The sequence below is a fragment of the Melospiza melodia genome, chromosome 5 (assembly GCF_035770615.1).
Source record: "Melospiza melodia melodia isolate bMelMel2 chromosome 5, bMelMel2.pri, whole genome shotgun sequence".
In the NCBI taxonomy this organism is placed as follows: domain Eukaryota; kingdom Metazoa; phylum Chordata; class Aves; order Passeriformes; family Passerellidae; genus Melospiza; species Melospiza melodia.
The window spans coordinates 4,061,643-4,083,241 of record NC_086198.1 but is presented as its reverse complement, the minus strand read 5'-3'; the positions used below and the strand labels follow the sequence as shown (position 1 = coordinate 4,083,241).

The window sequence follows — 21,599 nt, the reverse complement described above, 5'->3', positions numbered from 1 at the left end:
CAGGCACTTTCCTATGCCTGATTGTAGAAATCCTCTTTCTGCAAAGCTCTGTGGGTGGGAAAGACAAGCCCTTGGTTTAGGGAGGCCCAGAGGGGTGCTGGAAGCCTGAGTCATATTTTCTGAACTTGGTCACAGTGGTTGGATCAGTGGGAAGATGTCGCAGGCCAGGCACAGAGAACAAGCCCATCCTTCGGCCTGTGCTTCCCAGCAGGAAGAGCAAAAATGCTGTGGCACAGGTAGAACCTCCTTGTATCTTGTATATTGAATCCCTGTGCTGTGTATCAGTATGGGTGTCTACCTGTCTATCTGAAGAGCAGGACAAAATCTCAAAGAGCTTTTACCTGAAACCAGCAACATCAGTTGCTTTCCCTTTGCCCAGTCAGAAAGGAGAAGCTGCCACCCAAAAATTGGTAAGACAAATGACTGTAGAGCTTTCCCACCCTGTGATCTGGGAAAGCCTCCCCATGTTTGTGCCACCATGGGATCCTCAGAGAAGCCATCATGCACCAACTTGTCCTTCAAGCACCTTGCACCAGCTCCCCCCCATGCCAGAGGGCACCAGTGAAAGTCCCTCACCTCTGCCTGAGGGATGGACTGTATGGTTCCCAACAAGGCAGTTCCTCATAGCTGCATTTGAGCTAGAGATGTGGTATTCCTACCCTTTTCAAGCTCACATCAGAGCTGTTCAGACCAATGTCTACTTGTCACCCACAGCTCTGCCACCAGGGCAGAGCAAAGGTTGCTCACAAAGCCATGCTCAGCTCTGGTTCTCTCACCCTGTGTGCTGATCAGCCTGCCTGCAGGGTGTCTTGTGGTGCAGGGTACTGTTTTAAATTTCTTTTTTAACCCAGGTGGTCATTGTAATTGCAGCTCCTGATTAAATTCTTCTGGAAGGTAGAAGAGTTCATTTCATTCTTCATTTAGAAGCGGTCAGCTCTGCCTACCTTGCTTTCTTGCTTAGGCACAAAATATACTTCCCAAATGAAAGTGTGGAGTCACAGATCATCATTCTCCCTTTTTGGCCCACAGTCTGATGAGCTTCCTACAGGAAAACCGAGCCAATATGGGTTGGAGCTCTTGGCTGCACATGTTACATGAAGAAGGATTTCCCTTTATCTCACTTTGCCTATGTATGCCATTTATATTTGCATAAGCTTAGGGTGTAGGTATCTCACTGGAGTTTTGTTCTCCTGAGTGCAGTTTTCCACTACCCCCAGCACCTACAGGACTTGCCTTGTACAACATGGGAAGGGACTGTAGGAGGAAAGCATTCCATTCAAGCAGAGAAATTTCAGATTAAAATGCCAAGGCTGGGGAAGAGCTTCTGATCTCCTTGGTGTGACTTTGGTGTCATTAATTTGGCAATATGAGATCTGCCAGGGATCAACCATATGCCTTTGTTAGACTGGCTCAGGCCACAGGCTGTAAAAGGAAATTTGAAAAATGATGGAGAAATAGATTTTATTGCTTTCTTCCAAAGCACTCATGAAAATTAATGGCCATTTCATTCACAAGCTCTTTCTATCACTGGTAGGGGAATCATAAAAACAAACCCTAGTTCTTTTTGCATGTCATTGCCTGAGCTGCCTCAATGTTTCAGTAGCTCTTCCAAGGCAACATGACAAGCACATATTTTTTGAAGGCAAACTGGTGTGCCATTTCTATAATTAAAATTGTATGTTTCCTCCAAGTATTGAGTCCTTTATGGCTTCAGTAGATTACAATTGTAGAGTTTGAAATAAATCCTGTCTTGGTCAAATACATCACCTAAGCCCCCACCTTAGGGTCTGACTGTAATCTGGCCAAAAGCAATCATCAATACCACAGCAGGTAAGAGACAAATATAGGTTGGAAGGCACATAAAAAACATCTCTAGAAAAAAATTTAGAAAGTCAGCATATAAACATACCCTCCTCTTGCTTCTATTATTTTAGACTCAAGAATTTCCTGTGCAGAAAACCTATTCTGGCCCCTTTAACCCACACTGCTGTTGTCAGCTGTACAACTTTTTTTTTCTACAAAAACATCTGCAGGTCTTGTTTCCCTCTTTGCAAATTCATATATATATAAAATTAAAAGGCTTTCCAATCCAGGTGTTTTAGTGCTGTGTTATTTACATGTCTAAACATAGGCACCTGAGTCTCAATGTGAGAAACCTGTACCCTGTACTGTGAGTAAAGTGAGGATTTATTTTCAGTGTCTGCTGGGAAGTGATTTTCCTCCTAGTCAGTTGTAACTTCCCCAGTATGTGTAGGCTATTGTTAAGCAGAGAAGAGATAATAGCCTACCTTCCAACTCACCTATGCAAGCAGCACTCACCTGGCTGCAAAGGTTTAACACTGTTGCCAAAGATTTTCCTGAAGAAGAAGATAGACACGCCTGCCCATAACCTGGAGTCTCCTCTCCTCCCTTGGGTCGCATCCTGCCCCCAGGATCCCTCTCGATGCCAGCGTGTCTGAGTCAGGTAAAAGCACACAGCTTTAAAATCATGCAGTCAGCTATTTCCTGCTCTGTTTATTAGTTGGGTGTTTAGTTTGGACCCAGCTCATCACTCTGCACCAGGAAACTCCCATTGACTTCACTGGGAATACTGAGCAAGGATTTCTGAGGAGGGCAGGACAGGACTGAGCACAGAAGCACTTGGCCCCTAACACAGCAGAGAGAGTGAAACAGCCATTCCTGATTTTTAGTAGCTGGGGACTCAAGGGACTTCACAAATGTGAGAAGTATTATTTTCCCTGTATTGCAAAAACTCGTTACCAAAACAAAAGGGTGAAGTTAACATGTATTGTTTTAGAAATTATTGGTGGCAAATAAGCATCATCAAGTGATGCAAACTATGTGAATGTAGGTCTACAGTTACCTAAAAAGAATGCCACATTTCTGGAAAGAGTTTTGAGGAACAACTACTAGTATTCCCCTTCCACCATTTTGCTTTCCTTAGGTGCAAGTCTCCACCACTGTTCATGATCTGCTGTTTCACAGCATTCACTCTTCTAAGATTTATCCTGTTTTTTCTCACAGTATGACAAGAAGAGCAGCATCCAGCCCATGTGTTACCAGCAGACCTGCTTCTGGCCCTTCTCCTGCACACCTGCAGCAGCGAAGCCAGCTTCTGGCCCTTCTCCTGCACACCTGCAGCAGCGAAGCCAGACCCAGCTTACATTGACTCCATGTCCAGGAAAGTCTAGCCAGGCTCACGTCAGTCTCAAATGGGGCAGGAGGAGGGAGTAACACTTTGCAAAGTCTGTTATTCAGGTCTGCATGCTCTGGTCTCATTGGGGCTGCAGTCAATGCCATTTCTGACAACAGCAGTTGCACTGAGCTGTGCGACTGCACCACCAGTGTGAGTCTCAAGCTTCAGTCAGCCTTCCACATGGGAATATATGCAGGTGTGTTCAGAAAAATATCCTGTCAGAAATATCTTAAAAGACCATCCTGTAGCTGGCAGTTTTGTGCCAAACATGCTTCAACCACACGAAGACCCACACAATGATAAAAGAAGCTTCTTGCTGGGAGTGAGACCACTGGGCTGGGAAGTATCCAGGACTGTCTTGACAAGTGGCAACACTGGATGGACAGTGGGAGAGCAGGTACCATTTCTACTTGTATAAATGACTAGAGAGATTTAAAAATAATTTTCTGATAGGAAACAGTCTTTCAAAACCTCTCTGGAAGGCACTTGCTGACGTGCTGCCTGAGTACTGCATCTGAAGCAGACCACTTGCTGACACACTGTGTAGGCTGTGAAAATTCTGTAACTTGCCTTATTATGTACAATCTAGGGATTCACAATAACTATGAATTCCACCTCAGCCTTGCTTCTCCATCCTGTGGCCTTGGATGAATTCTGGGGGAATACCCTTTTCCCAGGAAGTTTTTAATGAGGCAATGTTTACAGCACACAGATATGCCACTCCTGAGCTATGGGTCAGCACAGCCAGCCAGAGAACACAGCTCTGTCGGGTTTGTTTGGCTTTCTGCTCCACCCAGAATGGACAACACCATTTGCTGCAGACGTCCTGCACCACTGATGCATTTCAAAAAGATGTGTCTAAATCTTCAGGGGTTTTGTCCTGCTATCAATGTAAACCTCTGCCTTTCCAAACACTTCAGAGGCACTTAGGAGTTCCACTTCACCTGCTTTCATAATTTGGCCATAAGAAGATGGTAGGCTGTCTTCTCTCTTATATTTCTAATGGGAAATACCAGATGGGCTTTAGTCTGGCTACAGATGTTGATATCTTGGAACAAGTCCCTTGAAGTGAGTGAATGAAAAGGGAAGAGATGCTATTCAACACCAAATCCACAAGCAAAAAATGCAAATAAACAAAAATAAACCAAGCACCCCAGATTCTGAGGATAAAAAATGTTTTGCTCAATAAGGAGATGGGAAAAAAAGGGAAGTAATGAATGATGAACTGTTTACTCAGTGACATATTTGTTGTCCACAGCCTATCCCCTAGCCCTGGGCATTTCTTAACCAGGCCCTCAAGAACTTGCTTAAGCAGTCCTGGCACTGGCTTCTGTGGGGACAGCACCTAACACCTAGCACACTGTGTATTTTGGTTTGTGCCACAGCTTCATCTGACAGGTGTTGGACAAATTATTGCACGCCCTCTTTCATTGCCTTGTCATCACACTTGTGTGTGACACTACAGGTGGGCAAGCAGCAGAGAGGGACAGCATGCTGAAAAGGAGAGGAATGGTGGGAGGGAGAAGGGAGGTCCAGCCTGTGAGCACTCCAGCCTGGAGTGGCGTGAAGGAAAAGGTGTTGAAAGCGGGGTGGGAGAGGCCGAGCAGGCTTGGGACAGCCTCTACAGGAGGTAAGAGGTGACACCCACAAACACTAGTGCAAGCAGGAGGGACATGACTGTGTGGCATGTTTCACCACACCATTGCTTCAGAAATCAGCATTGAAGGGAAAAGGAGCTCAGCTAATGGAGAGAGCTACACTGATACCATGGCCAAAGGCTGATGGGCAGGCCACACTGAGCGTGTGTTTATGTCAGAGGCAGCTGAGGGATCACAGATTTGGCTAGCACTTGGGATTTGGGGGCTGTAGGCAAAGTGTGGGGCTCCACATCTAGGCATTCAGGATGTAACTGGTGCAAAAGCCTAAAAACAGTGAAAGGGCTTAATTTGCCTCCTTTGTTCTGCAGGTAGGAATAAAAATGAAAGCTCATCCAAGCCCTGAAGTTACCTGGTGACTCTGCTCAGCAGTTGAGATGTCAGTGTGATGTGCTCCACAAAAAAGCTACACAAAGGTGAGCCCTGCCCAGAGAACTGAAATGCAAGTATGATGGGTGAGATAAAAGGCTGATATAATACAGAGGAGGAAGGCACAAGGTAAGAATAACACAAATATGACAAGATCATGACAGTAGTTTCAACACACTGAGACTAGGTCTTTCAACAGACAACCAGTGGTTCAGTTGAACTTTGGGAAGCATTTTGGAGGACAATGAGGATGCCAGGGGGGTCCTCTTGCAAAGCTTAATAAAAGAGCTCCTTTGAAATCCTGACAGCAGCAACATTAAAACTATTCCTGGCTGTGGTGAGGGGCCTCTTGAGATCTTGCTGTGCTGGAGACTTGGGAAGGGATAGAGATAGAGCCTTGCAAACCGAGTATTAATACTTTCTGCTCCTGGCTCAAAATTACTCCCAATGTTTCTGGATAATTTATTTAACCTCCGATTTCTGTATGAAACGTGGGTTTCATACAATTTGTTTCCTTGTAAATCTCTTTGGGATACTGGTAAATTTAGCCTTCCACAATACAGTGACAGCACTGAATGAAACCCTGAGAAGGAATTGGATGAAGCCAGCTGGCAAATGGCAGAGGATTTGAATGAGATTGCAACCAAATGGGTGATAGTTTAAGGGGGCCAAACATGCCAAGGGATGTTGATGTGAGTGAACTCAGAAGCAACAGGTAAAACATTTTTGTTTGTGCACAGCATGGAGTGTTGTGACTGTAGCAGCTCTCAAACTGCTGCCTGGCAGAGTGGCTGCTGCCTGCTCTCTCCTCTCACTCACCTCTCTTCTGCCTGCATTCTTGCCCCTGCTTCTCTACACTAGATTTCTTCTTTGTGTCATTTGTCTTTCTGGAGCTTTCTCATGCTTCACTGCCCGTGTCCCAAGTGCCACGGTGCCCTGCTCGCTGGGGCAAGGTGAGAGCTGCTGCTGAGGCACCCACAGCTCACACACCACCACGGAGACCAGCAGCTACAGACCCTTCAGGAACTCAAGAGACTTTTCAGAATTGAGACTCAGTTGTACTGTGGGTTTTCACCCCCACAGAAGATAGGAGTGAAATTCCTAAATCTCCCCTCTTACAAGCATGACCAGCACCTTGCTGCCGGCACCTGCAGCTCAGCTGCCACTTACCACCTTGATTCACAACCCAGCTGCCAGCCTTGCACTGCCAGCAAGGACCCCTCCAGTTCTGCTTGCACCTTGCTCAGCTTTGCTGAGCTCTCCCTTGAGCCTCACGGGCAGCTGGTGATCCAGAACGCAGAGGATGCAAAATATCAAATTTCTGGGAAAAAGCTACAGAAGCAAGGAATGAACTTTACACTTACTCCATATTTCAGTGCCACTGAGACACAAAGTGACTCAGGACTACACTGAGTGAAGAGAGAGGTGTTTGGACATGACAGGGTCAGTGTTGCTCACTGTGTATGTTACTGCACGTCTGTGTGTTACATCTGTACACACAGATGTGCAACCACGGGAAGAAACAAAACCATAAGGAATTATAAGCCTTGCTGGGATAACCTGGCTGTGGCCGGGGAATGCTTCACTCGTGGAAGGGAAGGGTGAGGGTCTCCCGAAGGTGTGGAGAGGGGATGGTGCCGGGAAGCCTAAACTGCCGGCCGGGACAGTGACCGGGCTCGTTTCCTTTCCAGGGATGGTGCTCCCGTGCTGGGACAGGGAAGCGCCAGGCGGGGAGCGCTGGGTGGCACGGCGTGCGGACTTCCCGGGACCGAGAGCGGCGGGACGCCATCCCCGCCTCGCCCGCGGCTCCGGACCGCGCCGGGGGTGTGCCGGGGGCGGAGCGGGCCGGGGCGGAGCGGCGCGGGGCGCGGACAGCCGGCCGCGGGAGGAGCGGGGCCGTGGGGAGCTATGCCCGTGTCCGTGTCCGTGCCCGGCGGCGGGCGGTGAGCGGCCATGCCGCGCAGGGTGGAGAAGTGCCTGCAGATCGCCCCGCACTCCCTGGCCATCGTCCTGGACGCCGCGGCCGGGGGGCGGCCGGGGGGCGACGGTGCCGGCGGTGCCGGGGCCGGTGCCCGTGCGGGGCCGGCGGCGGAGCTGGGCCGCCACCGCATCGGCTACGAGATCTTCGCGGACTTCAAGCGGGAGAACATGCAGCACTTCTGGGACCGGCGGGCCACGGCGGCGGTGGCCGAGACCTTCTTCCTGGGCTGGATCGACGAGCAGGTGCTGCTGGTGCAGGGCAAGGAGGAGCACCTGGAGGTGCTGCGGCAGGGCTGGGCGCGCCGCTCCCTCAAGCCCCCCAGCGGCTTCCACATCAAGTGCCTGGGTAGGTGCCGCCGGGCCGGGCCGGGCCCCCGAGCTGCCCCGGGACACCCTGCGCGGGGCCCGGCGGGGTCGGGGAGCGGGGCAGGCAGGGGGGCCCTGGTTTAGCTCCCAAAGTGGCTGTGCGCGAACGGGGTGAGCCGGGGTGCGAGCGGCGGCGTTGCGGGATGCGGTGAGCGGTGCTCTCCCTGTCTGTACGGGCCGTAGGAGAAGCGCGTTCCCCCGTTCCCCTCGGCGGGCGAGGGTAAAAGCGTAAACTGGAAGGGTTGGAATATACCCCTGCAGGGTGAAACGCCCGCTGGCCTCCTGCGGGCCGGCTCCGCCCGCAGCTTGGCTCGGGAGTTAAAAGTTTTGTTTAGTATTTCCAGGCGTGCTGAAACAATATTTTACTTTATGTTCGGCTCTACGTGCTGTATCAAACTTCTATCCCAGCGTTGCTGTGATGGTGTCTTTCCCAGCGAGGAGATGAGTAACGTGGTTTTTTGCGGTGCAAGCAGGTGGCTTTTGGGGTTATAAACGACAAGGCTGTTATGCCGTGATGGGTTGAAATCTCAAGTTACAGTGTGAGCAGTATCTGAAGAATAGTGCAGAACAGCAGAGCAGAAGTTTTTCTTAAGATTTAAGGCAACTCAACATTCATCACAGCTTGAAACATGCAGCTTCTCTTGTAGAGATAAGGAAAATGATGAGAATTTGGTTTATTGCTGGCTTACTTACTGGCCGTGTCTGCTGCAGTGATGGTGAGGCAAACTGTCTTTTCCTTGTGTACAATTTATACCATCTGTGTCCTGTGCAGCAGGCGCCATGAACAGGTCAGAAAACTAGAGATGATCTCTCTCTGTGCTGGGAGTTTCAGACCCTTAAATCAGGATGCTTCCATGCATTTATTTTTTTTAAAAATAGCTGAGTAAGGTTCCTGAAAAGAATAGAATATAGATATTCGAGGTTTCCCAGTTTCCTGTTTTTAATCTGGCTTTTGTATGTTTTTAGCTGCCTTTGTCCTTTTGAACAAGCAATGCTGACTCATATAATTTCTAGTTATTAGCAGTCTTGATTCTTGCAGAGTTGTCAGACACTTGTCTGTCACTCACTATTTCCCCATCAGACTTACTTGAATATTACCATTTTTTTCTGGGCTGAGAGGGAAGGTCAAGACAAGTTGCCCTGTTAAAAATGAACTGATGGACCTTTTTTCCTCGTAACAGCAAATTTTCCTTTGAACCTCAGATGACAGGACTGTTGCAGAGCAGGTGGTTAATCCTGTTCTGGTGATAGGAAAGTTTTGTGTGGCCCACCACTGCCTGGAGAAGGGAAGGAGCTGGGCAGTGGTTAGTGCTGGCTGCTCAGCCTAGCTCATGTGGGCTTTTTGGCTGCAGCTGGATGGAGGATGAAGAGCTTTTGAACTGGCCCTGTCACCTGATGGAGTATCAGGGTCAGTGTTTGATTTCTGGGGCGTTCCTGGACCTTGCTCATTGGGTGCCAGTCCTCAGCCTGCTGCCCAGGAGGGCTGTGGAAAGGTGCTTTCTGACCTTGACTTTACTAAAGCCACCCAGGAATGTAAACCGGCCTTTGTGGCCCACCTTAAAATATGGAAACAAAACTTTTGCTAGAAGTTCATGTTAATAAGTAAGCTCACTGGTGTGCAAATAATATGCATTCCTTTGGGGGTTATCTTTGCTGCAAATTTACAAAAGACTGGAGCCAGAGTTTTTCGTTTGGCTTTAAAAATAGCAAATGCCTCTCAGCATTTGATTTAAGGCTATGAAAGAAGAGCAGGGACCTGTTGGAGTCTTGCCTGTTGTGTAGTGCCTTAGCTGTGCTAAATATGATGGAAGGAACTGATTGATTGACTTTATTTTTTTTTCCATTGTTTTTTTTCCCACTCCCAGACTGATAACTCAGGTCTTGTATCTAAGTAGATTCAACTTGCACTTATTGTAAAGTTAAAGAATTGTCAAAATAATGGGCTTGGCCTGTGGGCATGAGCATCTGCTTAAATGCATGTAATTGTATTTTCAGCATAATTAGGTAGCTAATGTGTAAGTGGCTGTGACTTATTGAAGAACTCTCTCACAGTTTATTATCTGCTTTGTTTCATTAAAGCAGCAAACAACACATAGACAGAAAGGAAAAGTTCCAAAGCTTTTCAGCTTTAAAAAATGTGCTTGGTATCTTAGGCTGATAGGAAAACCTGCCTGCTGGGAGTTGCAGAATAGTAATATTTTACTCCTGTTAATAAATAACTGGTAGGGTCAAGGGGGGAAAGTGGCATAGTGTTTTTGATGAAGGTGACATTGTTGTTTTCTCTTGCTCTGGTCCAGCTGGTAGTCCCTACACTGTGGGAGGAACAGGGGTTGCCATGCCTGGGCAGTGGGGGGTTGTGCAGGGGGGGAACTGACCAGAGGGCCTTTCTCTGCACCCCAGGGCCACTGAAATACCTGGACAGTGCTGTGATGAGTTGTTGGGTTGGTTCTTGTCTCATTTCTCAGCTGGCTGTCTCTTTGCAGTCAGGTGGGGGCAGTTTCTGCCTCACCTGCGCCTGGAGTCCAGCTGGGATGGAGTAGCTGGATGATCAGCTGGACTCCCTGCCTGCCCCAGGGTGGGTGTGGGGACAGCATCCCGGCCTCCTGCTGCTGTCTAGCATGGCACAAGGGACAGAAAGGTCTCCTCAGCTGCACAACCTCCATGCATGGGTAGTAGAGAGCCTTGGACAACACTTCCCCCGTATTAAGTGCTAACATGACCCAGAAATCACAACTGCAGCCTGGCTTTCAAGCCTCTGCTGATGTTGCTGGTGTTTCTTTTACATTGTGGTCAAGTGTCTTGGCTCTGGTGGATTGTGGTAACTGTGGAAATAATAACTGGAGGAAAATACAGCTGGTGAGGAAGAGGGAATGCTAAATCTCTAGTGTGCATATCATGTTTTCTGCTGCTGGAATTGTAAAATGTAAACCAGGAGAGACTCACTGATGAATAGTCTTCCCCACTTTAAGTAATCCTGACTTGATAATGAAAAGTTCATGAAAGTATGCATGTAGTTAGCAGGGACTGGGCAGTCCTATTGTGCTCAGTGCAGGTGTACCTGAGCCACAAAGTGAATGGATTAAAATCCACATGAGATTCCAGTCTCAGAAGATTTGAATTATAAAATTAGACCTGAGAATGAAATACAGGAGGAATATGAAGCACATGAGAAATTTGCATATTGCACTGACATCTTAGGGCTGAAGGGTACGGCAGATCGAGTGATTCATGTGTGACTTTTAAACTTACTCCTCTGGCAGTTTTCTTGAACTAAATGGTTGCACCATAAAAGCTTGCTCAGTTACCAGTTTTGCAGTGATCAAAGTTATTCGGATATTAGGAAATTGTTGGGTGTATCGAGGTTTTTAAGTTGGCAGATGGGAAACTTTGGGAAACATAAGTAGTCTTTGAATAAACAGAATCCCCAAACCAGCACTTGCTTAATATGTTGATTTAGGGGGTCAAGGAAGCTTTATGCAAATCTATAGGTCTAGTGATGAAATTAATTGTCTTCGGGAGCTCTCTTGTAACTTTGCAAGACTTTGCAACTTAAGTCTTTAATGAGCGTTAGTATTTTAATAAGATTTCTTTTTTTTGACACACCTTCTATTTGCACTTACAAATATTTGTCATCCTGAGAGCTGTATTTCTTTTTCTTTTTTAACTTTTCAGCTCTTCTGTGCTAGGTGCTGTCAGTGTGGCAGGCTGTTCCACCTCATTTTCATGTCTTCATCTCCTTTTGTGTTCCCAGATGAGACTTCCTTCTGTATCTCTTGCTCTTGATTTCTGTGTCACGGACAATGGGCATCTTTGAGAGGTTTTCATACGCTTCTCAGAAGGGCCATGCCCTTCTGTAAAGATTGCTTGAAAAGAACTGACCAAACTGTATAACAACCCTTTGGCCATGCCCAGAGCAATTTCTCCAATTAGAAGCTGATGTTCAGATGGAGTTTTTAAGAAATGTACGTGCAATAATTAAACTAACTAGCAGGAGTTATAATTCAGCAAAGTCGGCAGGGCCAGGCTGTTGTGCATTGTTCCTGCTTGGCCAGGCGTAGGGGGAAAACTTTTTTTGCCACGCTGGGAGTTGGAGCTAAGTGCTCCTTTTCTTTTCTCTCCCTGCCATATCCTCTCATGCCACCAAAAAATTAAATTAACACCCCACCAGTTTAGGTTTGGTAATTTTCACAATAAGTTTTGCAGTCATTAGTGGATGATTATGGTGAAGCATAGACTGTTGGACATTAAATGTTATTCATCTGTAGGCATTTATAAATCATGAATTTTTTTCTCCCAATTATCTCCTTCATATAATGAAAATTTCTTTTCAGTGAGGGAGCATTAGGTTTCATAGTAATAAAACCTCCAGTGACTTTACCACACACTCAACTATACCTTTTGTATGCCTGACATGGAATTGTATTCCTACCATGGGAAATTCAGTGGATTTACACTACAGGTTTTTTTTCTCCTTCTCTTCCACTCCAACCTAGAGCCAGTTAGAGATTCACCAAGTACTTTTTATATCTGTGAGGTGGTTGTTGCAGCCTGAAAATAAAGGGTAAACTTAAGCTTGTGGCCAGGCTGAAGTGCTTATGAATTTACTCCCAACTCTGAGTAAAGAACTTCACTACTCACAAGTGTTGGGTTGGGCCTTTAATGTAATCTGTAAAAGCAGCTTTCAGAGACTGGGGAGACAGACACGAGAGCTAAATGAGTATGGACTGCATATAAAGTGCCTGATTTCTCAGTATGTGGTTTGTGCCTGTGTTGTGGGAAAGAAGTCTTAGAGTCAGAATTGCTTTCTGCTCTTTAAAGAAAACTGTGGATGGCCTGCAAGGCTAATGCTAGTCATCAAAAATGTATTGTGAAAGTAAAAAACACAAGGGAAGGAAAGATATGGCCTATTTAATTTCATTTTTTCACTCAAAGCAGCTTCTCTTGAACAAGCAAAGTCAAATACACAGATGTGTGGTATTCATTGTGCAACTCAAGGGAAGGATTTTTAAGGTTAATAGCCAGCTAGTACTGTCTCCCCACCTCCTTCCTCTCCACAAAGAGCACCATTGTGTAGCAAAGCATCTTTTCCTGTGGCAGATAAGTCACCCAGCCCTGCAAGTGAAGCGCACGCTCCGTGTGAAGAGCAGTGTGTAAGGGAGCTGTGGTGGCCGGGAGCAGCCCTTGGCGATGGGGCTTTGACAAAGCAAGAGATCTCTCACTCTCTCCATCTCTTTATTTGTGTGTGAGGGTCTGGTCTTTAATTAAATGCTCCTCATTCCCTTCCTCAAAGGGCCCTTGTCTTTGCCAGGGAGCAGCACAGTGGGTGTGCACTGAAGGAAGCCCTCGTCAGGTGTTATTCCCAGCACTTAAGGGGGCTCCTGGGCTGCCACCATCATGTGCCACCAGACCAGTTGCTAAATCACCTTTCCATCTGTCCCACTCTTCTTTTTTACATAGTCATTTTTGGATTTAAGAAGACTGAGGTGAATGAGGTGTCCAGGGGCCATGCAATGGATAACCAAGGAGGTGCTAGTCACAAGCACCTCCACCCTGCCCACTCATTTTTATCATTTTGTGGCATGAAAACTCAGTTGTGTTTCCCCTGTTGTTCGTCTTTGTAATTTGCTAACAAAAGACATGTTGTTAAATACCTTACTTATCAAACTCTAATGATTTTAGTTGATAAGGTACAGACTGTCTATGCGTGTTGCCACAGTTTAAAATTTTGCTTTAAACGAGTTTTGATTCATAGAATGGCTTGAGTTGGAAGGGACCTTCACAATAATCTCATTCCAACCCCCGTGCCGTGGCCAGGAACCTTCCAGCAGACCAGGTTGCCCAGAGCTCCATCCAGCCTGGCTTTAAGTGCCTCCAGGGATGGGGCACCCACAGCTGCTTTTGACAGCCTGTTGCAGCAGCTCACCACCCTCACAGTAGAGAATTTTGTCCCAGTATCTCTGCTAAACCTTCTCTCTTTCAGTTTAAGGCATTTCCCTTGTCCCATCCCTACATGCCCTTGTGAAAAGTCTTCTCCACTCTCTTGCAGGCCTCCTTTAGGTACTGAAAGGCACTAGAAGGCCTCCCCAGAGTCTTCTCAGTGTGTCTCCATGAGAGAGGTGCTCCAGCCCCCTGAGAAATGTGCATTAAGTGTGCAGAGAAAGGTGCTAGGAAGGGTCGTCTGTGTCTGAAAACTCTGCTGTCCCTGGGCTTGGCTGGCAGCTTTTTGTTTCAGCTCTTTTGTAAAGGCAGCGATAACAAAGTTGGCGCTCTCTCCCAGCAATTCTGGTGTGGTTTCCTCAGGCCATGAGTTTGGATGATAAATCTCTCCTCCTTTCTGCAGGCCAGGAGAATCACAGCTCGTCCCCTGACAGGATATGCCAAAGCATTGCCACATTCTTGTCTGCATTTTAGACACTCTTTTGGAGAGCGTGGCAGGAAAGGTGCAACCCAGGTGGACTGAGTGTCCTCCAAAACTCCGGGCATCAAAAGCTGCCTCCCAAGCAACATCACTCCTTCCTTTGGCTATGGCAAACACGATAGGCAGACTTCTCTTTCCTTTTAGTAGTCAAGGAAAGCCTAAAGTGTTCAGAGAAAATGAAAACTGCAACCAGATGGTGGTTTCCTCTGCAGAAACTGAGGCTGTGAAATGTGAGGATGGAAGGAAAACTTAATAGTTTTCTGCAATAACAGAAATTTAATAGGGTTCTGAAAATTCAAGCTGTCTTCAAACTTTTTCTTCTTTGTTTTAAATACAAAAACATAAATATTTTGATTATTTTCTAACGATGTTGACTGCTGGGAATGTTATTGCAGTCTCTGGTTTCCGATATTGAAACTGCTCCTTGGGTGGGCCAGATCTGGAAAGATTTTTAAGGCTATTACATTCTTAGAATAAAATCCCTTCACCTAATATGTAAACATGCTTTCTTCTGTCTGCTGTACTTGATCCCTCTATTTATGACTTGGGATTTCACCTGAGACCTGGGATGAGAAGTATCTGAATGTAAAGAATGTACAAACACTCTTATTTTGATGAAACAAAGTGTTTTCATGTTGATATTTGAGCAGGTCTTCACGCCTCCTTTTTAAATTGGGGTCCTGTTCTGAGCCACAGTAGCGTTTGAGCATGCATTGAAAAGTCAACAACTACCCTGAATCTGAACAGGGCTTTTTCTAGTTGCATTTTTTTTTCCTGTAACAGAAAAGCAACGGTGCAATATTACTATCAACACTTATTAAGCTATATTTGGTTTTCTTATGAAAGCAAGTTAGAATTCTGTGCACTAAATTAATGCACAGAGTAATTACTTCTGTAAGGTATTTTCTGGACAGAGTTCTAATCCAGCAATATGAGACTTGGTTGCTGTTCTTGCACATGTGGTCCGGATGGGGTACCAAAATAGCAGGAGTTGGAGTAAAACACAGCAGCCTTTTAGCTTAACCTTGAATTCCACTGTCAGATAATTGATAAAGAGATGTGCAGGTATATCAAAGATTGCTCTTTTAGAAGTGCAAACCAATTCACTTAAGATCTGGGAAGCAACTCCAAATTTGATTCTTTATAGTATACTGTGACTGTGTAAAATGCCTCTACCCAAAGAGCTTGGTTTGGGTATATTCCAGAAACTTTACTGGAAGCAGTTTTTGGTAACTGTTAGTGCTTCAGAGGGTGCATGTTCTGGCTCATGCACATCTTTAGAGGGGGATGAGAGTGCTGAAGGACCCACTGCTGTCCCCAGTGTGGGGGATCCCACAGAGAGAGCACAATGGGCTCTTGCATGGTGACCCAATGGCTTTCACAATTACGTGGCCACAACCACGGTGGCTCCAGGACTGGGCTGGCCACGAGACAGGCTGACTGCTCCTTCTGGTGCCAGCAGAAGGGGAATAAAGGTATGTGCTGGGGTTCTGGGCAGGTGTCTCTGTTCCCTGCACTGGTAGCAGGGCAGGTGCATTGCTGTGTCCATCCTCATCAGTAACTGCAGCTCCACAACTCCTGCTTATCAGCTGCCTTGCAGTTGCACGTGCTGCAGTGTCTTCTCTCACTGGGTGTTCAGAGGCTTCTGGGAAGGAGTGAAACTGCAAGGACTGTGTTTTCACTGGAGCTGTAAAACTTGCAATGTATTACTAGCATTAGAACAAGCTGGGTGCTGCCAGTGTATTTGAGATTTGGCAGCAGAGTCTTAGGTATTATTGAGGGGCTATAAAATGAGTATTTCTTTTTTAAAAATGTATTTTTAAAATTTTGTTCTTTAAAAAGGCCTATCACAAGTATAGTAAAACTTTTAGTTAAAGAAGAAAAATTAATATTCACTTTTTCAGATTATCATTGAAATATAATCAAGGTCATAATATCCATGGATATATTTCTATATGCAAAGAATATGGAAGAAATACATTTCTGGATGCAGCAGCCTTTCTCCAGGTCACTGGGAAAAAGGCTTAATGGCCTAATAAATATATCATGTCTACTTACCTTGTGTTAACAGTATCCTTGGGTGCATGAGGTTACAGAGTCCTGCTGCTGTGCCAGTAGCAGGACATACAGTTTATTATTTATGTCCCTTTACAAAGAGATCAACTTGACATAAATAAGATTCATCATCGCCTATTAATTTCTTGTGCTTCAGTTCTAAAGGAGTAACTGAAGTCCTGTAAGCTCCATGTGATGCTGCAGTGAAGTTCTGTATATTTGGTGGGGTTTTTTTGTAGTGTTGGGGGTGGGAGTTGGGTTTTTTGGGAGTTTTTTTTTTTTGTTTTGTTTTTTTTTGTTTTTTTTTTTTTTTTTTTTTCTGTTTTTTTAATTGCTTTTCTTTCAGGGGATTTTTACTCAAGGGATTCATATTGTGGTTTTTGGGTGCCAGTAGTCCTTCCATCCACTCTTCAGCGTGTGTAGAACTGGACCATGCCCTTGACTCCCAGTCTGGCTGACTGGCATTAAATGTTTGCTCTCCTGCCTGTGCATATTGCAGGGCTAAATGGGCTATGGCTGTTTGGGCTATGCCCAAACAAGTTCCCTTTTCACTGACAGATGAAATAACAATACCTGGCATTAAGAGAAAGCCGAGTGTTTTCTCTGGGTTTCCCTGAAGGGCCTCATTTGTCTCCACAGTCTCTGCTCAGGGCAACATGTACACATTGCTAAATCTGAGGGTGCTGTTGAAATGCTCTGGCTGGTGAAACCAGGAGTAGCTCAGCACCCATGTGAAGATCTCCATCCACTTGGTGTGCCTGCTACTCCTGGTAAGGCTTTGCAAGCAGTCCCTGTCCAGGGGGGTGGTCCAGGCTGATGTGGGCAATCTTGTGGGCTCAAAGCAGAGGGTGGAATATTCACAGCACCGGGAAGGAGGTCCTGGTGGACTGCCCCTTGCTCAGTGTTTGTATGGCTCGAAGGAGGAGAAAGTTATGGACAGCTGGATGAACCTGAGCAGATGTTTACAGATGCCTGGTGTCACCTGAATGGCCCTGGTCGAGCTTTGGGAAGTCAGCAACTCACCTGGGCTACAGGGATGTCCTAGTTAGTCACATGTTCACAAGGTGGTTTAACAAGTTGAAAACCAGCATTTTAAGCTCTATTTTAAAGCAGATGCAGTATCCAACATACGAGACATTATTAGCAGAAGGGGTTATTGAAAATAAATAAAAGGGAGAAAGCATTTTCTCCCTGGTTTAGTCCTAGAAAAAAAGAATTTAAAGGGGCACATTCACCCACTCTCCCTGAAGTGGGGAGGGAAAAAGCTTTGAGGACACTAAACTTCACTGCCATTGCTAGTTTATCACAATTATCCTATTGGATAAAAAGAAATATCTTATTGGTGTTACTGATTGAAAAATCCTAGGTAGCTTGAGGGAAAAATTACAGTTTTGTGAGAAGCTGCAGAGAGAAAAAGTCACAAGGGCTAAACAGTGGATGAAAACAGGGTGAAGGAAAATAACTCCAAAGCTGTGCAATCTTAGATGTTCTAGAAAAAAGTTTATTTTTCAAACAGTTATCTTCAGACCAGATGTAAGCCTTGTAGGGAATCCTCCTTTATGAAAAGGAATGTCTGGAAAGAATGGGAGACCAAAAGAGAAGGGAAACCAGCCAGCCTTTTGGTGAAATGAGATAATCTTTGACATATTGTGGTAGGGAAGCAAGGTAGATAGGTGTCAGGTCTGTTCTGGTTCTATGAAAAATGGATACTTTAATTGTACTTGATGCCTTCTCTTAAGGGGTCTAGCTACACGATATCTCCATCTTTTGGGAGACTGGGATGTGTCTGCAACATGGGGAGGGAAGAACATTGGGCTCATAGGGCCATGAAGCTTTGCAGTGTTTCTTGAAGAAATTGTGTGCTTAAGTATTCCCTGCTGGAAGCTTAGGGCAGTTTTCAGCTGGGCTTGCTTCATATAGACGTGTGTGTGAGGGTGTGTGTAGTGCTTTAAGTGCTGTAGGAACAGAGGTTTTCCATTGAGTGGTCTTGATTCAACAAGATACAGATCCCCACATATGCTTATAGTAAGTTAAGTCTGAGTCTGGTAGAGGAGTCACCATTTCTGAATATAGGCATGTCATATATTCTTGCATTTACCTGACTGTTGCTAGGAAATTAGCCAGAGGAATCTTTTCCTGGTTAATCCCAGAGTGGTCATGTGTGTCTAAACAAGGAGCCCTTTGAGAATTCAGCTTGGGAATCCAAAACTGGTATTCTTTGCATTTGTATTTTGATGTATACAGTACTCTGAGAACTAAATAGCAGAAGAGCTTACCCAGCTTTTGTAGGTGACTTCAGGAAAATATGAAGAGGAAGTATTAATTAATACTGCAATAAAAGTACAAAGAGGAAGTCTTAATTAATACTCTGTCACTAGATAAAAAGTTGTAAAAAGTAGGCAACTTGACCTACAGTCATTCTGATTTCTTTCCTTGTGTAGGAATTAGTGACTATCATCTTGTCATTTTTTATTTATGGTAGCAGCTTGTAGCCTTTAGCTTATAGATTTCTTATTAATTCAAGGTCTTTGGTTTTGTTTCCAAGGTATTTTTTATCGTTAGTTTGTCTTTGCTAGAGGTGTGCAGATAGAGCTCCTCAGTGGAGCTGATGCCAAATAGCTGTGGGAAGGTCTGTAGGGACTTGCTTCTTGGCTGCCTTTCAAGTGCAGGATGGCTGCAAAATCTTCCAGTGTCAGAATCACTACATCTATCATTGTTCTGCTTTTCTCTGTCAATAACTAGTCTAATTCAATGACATATTTGTTCTTAAAGGGGGAAAGCAGATTTATCTATGTGCCAGCGCATGAGTCTTTTCAATTTTTCTGCTCAGATAATCATTGGGCTTCAGGTTTCAGTGGTTACTTAAATTAATCCCAGTGATGTCTTTCCAGTCTCTTCAGTGTTTGTGTTGAGAGAAAGGCCAAAACATATCCTGTCTGTTGGGAACCACTAGACACCAATCATCTGGTGAGATGGAAGAAAAGAGAGTGCAGGCTTCAGTGTTCATTTTTGTGATGAGTGACTGGGGTTAAAAGGAAATAATTTTGGCAGAACTTTTCCTGCTACTTAGGACAATATTTTACAACTGGAATGTGTTATTTCAATTTTTCCTTTCTTTATGTGCTGGGAGCACTTTTGCTTGTCAGCTTGCACACCCATTTGGGTCATTTATGCTGCCTCCTGTCCTGGTGAGTAACAATCCACTAGTGTGATATCTTCACTTTTCTTTAGTTTGCAGATTGCTGAGTTTCCAGTGAAAATACCGCAAGTGTAAGTGGTGATTTTCACTTTTATCTCTTTGTGCACCATTTGGAAAAGAGTACAAATCACTTGGGGACTTGCGGACCCCAAGCTGAAAACTCCTGACCTCGCCCACCTCATCATTTTACACCTGAATCTGTGGGTACCTACACAGCTAAAGCTTATGCTCCCCTACCAGTATGCTGCAGACTTACCAAACTTTCCCTTCAAATAATTCAGTTTATCATCTGCGACAGCTGCTGTGAGCTCGGCACCTTTTCCTCGTTGCCTTTTCTGCAAGGACACCTGTGGTGGTAACTTTTGGAGCAGCAGGGATGACTGGGAATTTGATGACTGCAGGCTGAAAAGGTTGGTCCAAGCACTGTTCCTTGCCTTGTGTTTGAGAGCACAAGTCTTGGAGCAGAGAACCTGGTGGCTCTGTCACACTGATGTGCTGGGCACTGCAGTGCTGAGCTGGGGCTGAAGCCCTTAGGTGCTCTCACAGTGCAGACCTTATATAGCAATACACACATATGAGGTTATTAGTGAATGAGAGGTAATCTGGAAATAGGCAGCTAGGCAAAGAATTCTTGCTCAAAACCTGCCTGGATTTGCTTTACCTGTTTTCTCACCACTTGGGCAATAGTAATTACTTTGTGTGGCAGTCCTCAGCCTGCTCCATGAATGAGTTGCACACGTAAGTCTTGAAGGTTTTAGTAGAGCTGTGGTGAGTTTGCAACTGCAGATACGTAGATATGTGTTTGGCTTGAATCTGGAGCCATAAATGTGTAATAGTGCATAAATGGGCTGTCCTTGCTTTATGTGCTCTGGTTGTTAACTAAGAAAATGAGAGCAGGGCCCAATGGTTCAAGAGGTGTAAGAGGAGACCTGTTATACTCTCCCAGTGTGTGGTCTTGTACTCTTGATATATGACCAATATACCATATAATATGGTTATTGCGCAGAAGGGAGCTGGAGCTTCTCATGGTTTATGTTTCTTTTAATAAACTGCAAGATAGTGATTCATGTGTGATGTTACCTGTAGCTTTTAGTACTGTATATGGCTTCTTGCAGGCTTGTTCTTTCCTAATTGTGGTAAGAAAATACGAAATTTGCCCCTCAAGGCATCTCTGCATCTTCTACTGAAGAATGTTTGTCAGTGCAGGCCTTTTAAGGTTTGTCAGTAGGATCTCTTCTCTCTGTGGCAATGCTCAGAAGTACATCTGTGGAAGTGACCTACTCTTGTCCTGGAAAAGTAGAGGTGGAAAGAGAAGTGATGTCTTGTGGGGTATCTTTCCTTTCCCTTCCTGAAACCACAGGTCTCAGTGCTTCTGCAAGATGACTAAGGTTTCTTTCAGCCTTGGGCTCCTTGACTTTTCCTGCCTGTGTTTCAGCTGAACACAAGTGTATCTGAGTTAGTTTTGAAGTAGCCAGCTCAGGTGTGGTTTGCATTCTTCAACTCCTGCAATAATTATGGCTTTCAGCAGTGTCTAACTCCCCTTGCTGCTCAGGGAGCCTGTGATGAGCTGCTGCAGTAAGAGACTTGAGTTCCTAGATTAAAGCCAGCTTGGCCTTATCCAGACTGCAGTGCTGGAATACAGTAACTCTCCTTTACAAACTGAGCTATTGCAGTGAATTCCTCAGGGCTTTTTGCTTCCTGCCTTTTGAATTTCTTTTTCTGTGAACTTAGCAAGTGTGGCTTTTACCTTTATCCACGACTGACCTTTTCTCAATGCTATCTCTCTGCTTAAAAGCTCATGCCAGCATGTAAGCTCTTGTCATCTTCTCCAGCAATGGCTTTGTGCCAGGATCACACCAGTCTGATAAAGTGCCCTGAACAGCCTATCCCTTCACAACCTGCTTGGCTCGCTGCTTGCAGCACCATCATTCTTCTATTGGCTCTGCTCTACCTGCTTCTACAAAATCCACCTTCATCGGAGACATCTCGTCTTTCCTGATGGCTCCAGAAATTCCACGGGCTGCATTTGATGCTAGCTGGGGCTGAGCCTTCAAAAGTTGGCTCTTGGAATGGATATGGTGATACTGTGCTTTGAAGTCAGACTGTGTGTTTTGTAAAGGGCATGTTTTTGATGCCTAAAAACATGAGATGGTTAAGGCAGGGCATGATGCCAAACAGTGTGGGAAAAGTGGGGTTGAGAAAGCAACCACAGAGATGTACTACGTAGATGTGGGAAGTGCTTGAGTTGATCCGTGCCAGTGCTGTCCCAAACTTGCCTTTTTTCCTTCTGTTTTTCCACACTTCATTGAGGAAGGCACAAGTCCATTTCCAGATGTTTGACTGCAGTACTGTAGCCCTCCT

The 21,599-nt window shown here is 45.4% G+C and overlaps 1 protein-coding gene across 1 annotated transcript in view; it reads left to right on the top strand.

Annotated features, from left to right (window-relative positions):
• Positions 1-7,173: 7,173 nt before the first annotated feature.
• Positions 7,174-21,599, top strand: part of STOX2 (storkhead box 2) — a 145,221-nt gene continuing 130,795 nt past the window's right edge. Inside the window, exon 1 of the mRNA XM_063156107.1 lies at positions 7,174-7,546. Coding sequence (XP_063012177.1) covers positions 7,174-7,546 — 373 coding nt within the window. The remainder of the gene's footprint in view (positions 7,547-21,599) is intronic.